Source organism: Aplysia californica, unplaced genomic scaffold, assembly GCF_000002075.1.
Source record: "Aplysia californica isolate F4 #8 unplaced genomic scaffold, AplCal3.0 scaffold00323, whole genome shotgun sequence".
Classification (NCBI taxonomy): Eukaryota; Metazoa; Mollusca; class Gastropoda; order Aplysiida; family Aplysiidae; genus Aplysia; species Aplysia californica.
In genome coordinates this window covers 383,677-386,044 of record NW_004797593.1, presented here as the reverse complement: position 1 = coordinate 386,044, position 2,368 = coordinate 383,677, and the positions used below count along the sequence as shown (strand labels likewise).

At 37.8% G+C, this 2,368-nt stretch overlaps 1 protein-coding gene across 1 annotated transcript in view; it reads right to left on the bottom strand.

The window, feature by feature from the left end:
* LOC101863995 (sulfotransferase 6B1) overlaps nt 1-2,081 on the bottom strand; it is a gene marked incomplete at its 3' end in the record, with an annotated part of 15,564 nt that extends 13,483 nt beyond the window's left edge. Inside the window, 1 exon segment of the mRNA XM_005102385.3 lies at nt 1,899-2,081. Within this exon segment, the coding sequence (XP_005102442.2) occupies nt 1,899-1,924 (26 nt within the window).
* Between the last annotated feature and the right edge of the window lie 287 nt (nt 2,082-2,368).

The window sequence follows — 2,368 nt, the reverse complement described above, 5'->3', positions numbered from 1 at the left end:
CCCCCCCCCCCCCCCCCCACACACACACAAACACACTAATTGTCCAGCGGACGAGAAAGTGCCGTTTAATTCGAAATCATTATTTTGACGAGTGCCTGATTTCACGACGATAATACACATACGAACTAGATATAATATGGTCGCTTTTAAGGACAAGCGGTCTAACCCAGACTTTGGGGGTTTCCAGAAATCTTGACCTGCACCAAAAGTGGGCGTTGCTCTACCTATAGGACAAGTTCGGTTTCATTGGTGTGTATATTTGTTTGGTTATAGAAAAAACTCTCCTTGTCTTTTAAAGAAACTGAACATGGGTACAAAAGCTTTACCTACGATTATCTCAAAACAGCATTTTCCGGGATAGCCCCTTGTGCTTAAAAGGGACAAATTAGCCCCTTTAAGCCTCTTCAGAATTGATGAAAGGAATATTTTTACAAACCAAAAAGTTCAAATATTTACGGTTTCATAAGCACTGTTCCCTTTTACTCTAGTTCTTGCTGTACACGGTGCCCATATCCTTAGTTTTTACCTAAATAGTTATCTTTTTTCCCCAATCAATGTGATTTGCAAAGTCGTGCTCTACAAAACGTACTCTTTTCTTCAACTTCTATTTTCATGAATAGTCTAATCACTACTAATCTAGATCTAGAATGTAAATTTTACCTGGCCTAAGATCTTTGGATTATTCATCTTTTTGTCTTGCCCGAAAACCATTTGAACCTAAACCTATTTCTTAGTATTTTATATTGACACGACACGTGGAATCAGGCGCTCGTCAGTTTTGGGGAACAAAGTTATTGATATAATCTTAATATGTGAGGCAGCGTGGTGGAATCAGGCTCTCGTCAATTTTTGAGCATGTAGAGTTATTTTTATCATCTTAAAGCTTGTTCACCTGTCTTTATTTGGTTGAAAAAAATATCCATTTATCTTGAATACAAGTCGAGATATTTGTGGTCACCTGTTTTCAGAGGTAAAATTAGTGAGAAAATGGCCGCCAAAGGTTAGTTATTTCCTTGCTTAAGAGTCCGTCGTAACTGAAAATTTACATTTTTGTGTGCATTTAATCAACGTTTTAAAGAAAAATCCCCACAGAAATGAGTTCTTTAATGAGCATGAAAGGTGTTAAGCCAAAAAACAACAACAAAATTTTGATAAAAATTCACAAACATGCAGAAAAATGCAATTTCTTCACTTTTATTATTTTGACGAGAGCCTGATTCCATCACGCTGCCTCACATAATATACTTAAAGCCAGTTCATTTGCCTGTCTTTTGAAGTCGATATATTTGCAATTGAAGGAGGTTGGGGTCACCTGCGCAGTGTTAAAAGCAAAATTAAAGAGAACATTTTAACGGTTATCAAAATTTGGTGACTTCCAAAGCTTGAGAGTCCTTGGAAACGACACATTTACTCATCATCATCATCATCATCATCATCATCATCATCATCATCATCATCATCATTGTATAAAGAAAGTATTAAAACACTTAAGACTTTGTTGTGTCATCATCATCATCATCATCATCATCATCATCATCATCATCATCATCATCATCATCATCATCATCATCATCATCATCATCATCATCGTCGTCGTTGTCATCATTACCAGAACCACCGACAACAATTCTACAAACAACAAGAATAGCTGAAACAACAACAAGAACGACAACAACAGCAACAACAACAACAACAACAACAACAACAACAACAACAACGCCAACAACAACAGCAACAACAACAACGCCAACAGCTGAGACAACAAAAATTGCAATAGACGCAACACAAACAGCAAACAACGACAAATAAGACAACAACCAAAATCAAAACCAAAACCAAAAGTAAAACAAAAACCAAAGCCAAAAACCAAAAAAAAACCAAAAACCCCCCAGCTCTACCTCAGTTTCCAACGACCACAGTCCATCCAGGTCGCCTTACGACACTCGGAAAAACACGGCAAGGACAACGCGCAATTCAGTCTGGAGACTGACCTCTGTCCACTAAACAATAGCAACAGGAACTGTCTTATTCTGAAGATTCTTCAACGGCTCGCCCATCGCTAATGCATCTGAAATGACATTTGACTATGGAAGACCACCATCTCTGTATCAATGAAGTATGGAACTCCGGTTTACCACTCTTTCCAAAAGGCAACAATTTCTCGGTTTCATAGTATAGGGAAACACATAGTCAACTACAGAACAGAAAGTTACTGAGTAAGTCTGCACCTGCCTCCTTAAAAAGAAAAGACAACGTTTATAAGCATTTTTGTTATCTATTTCATCGGTTCGCCTCATACTCTCCTCCCCCTGCCAGCCGCTTGATAACGAAGAAACACGGTAAAATAAACAAGTTATAATTAAACGAA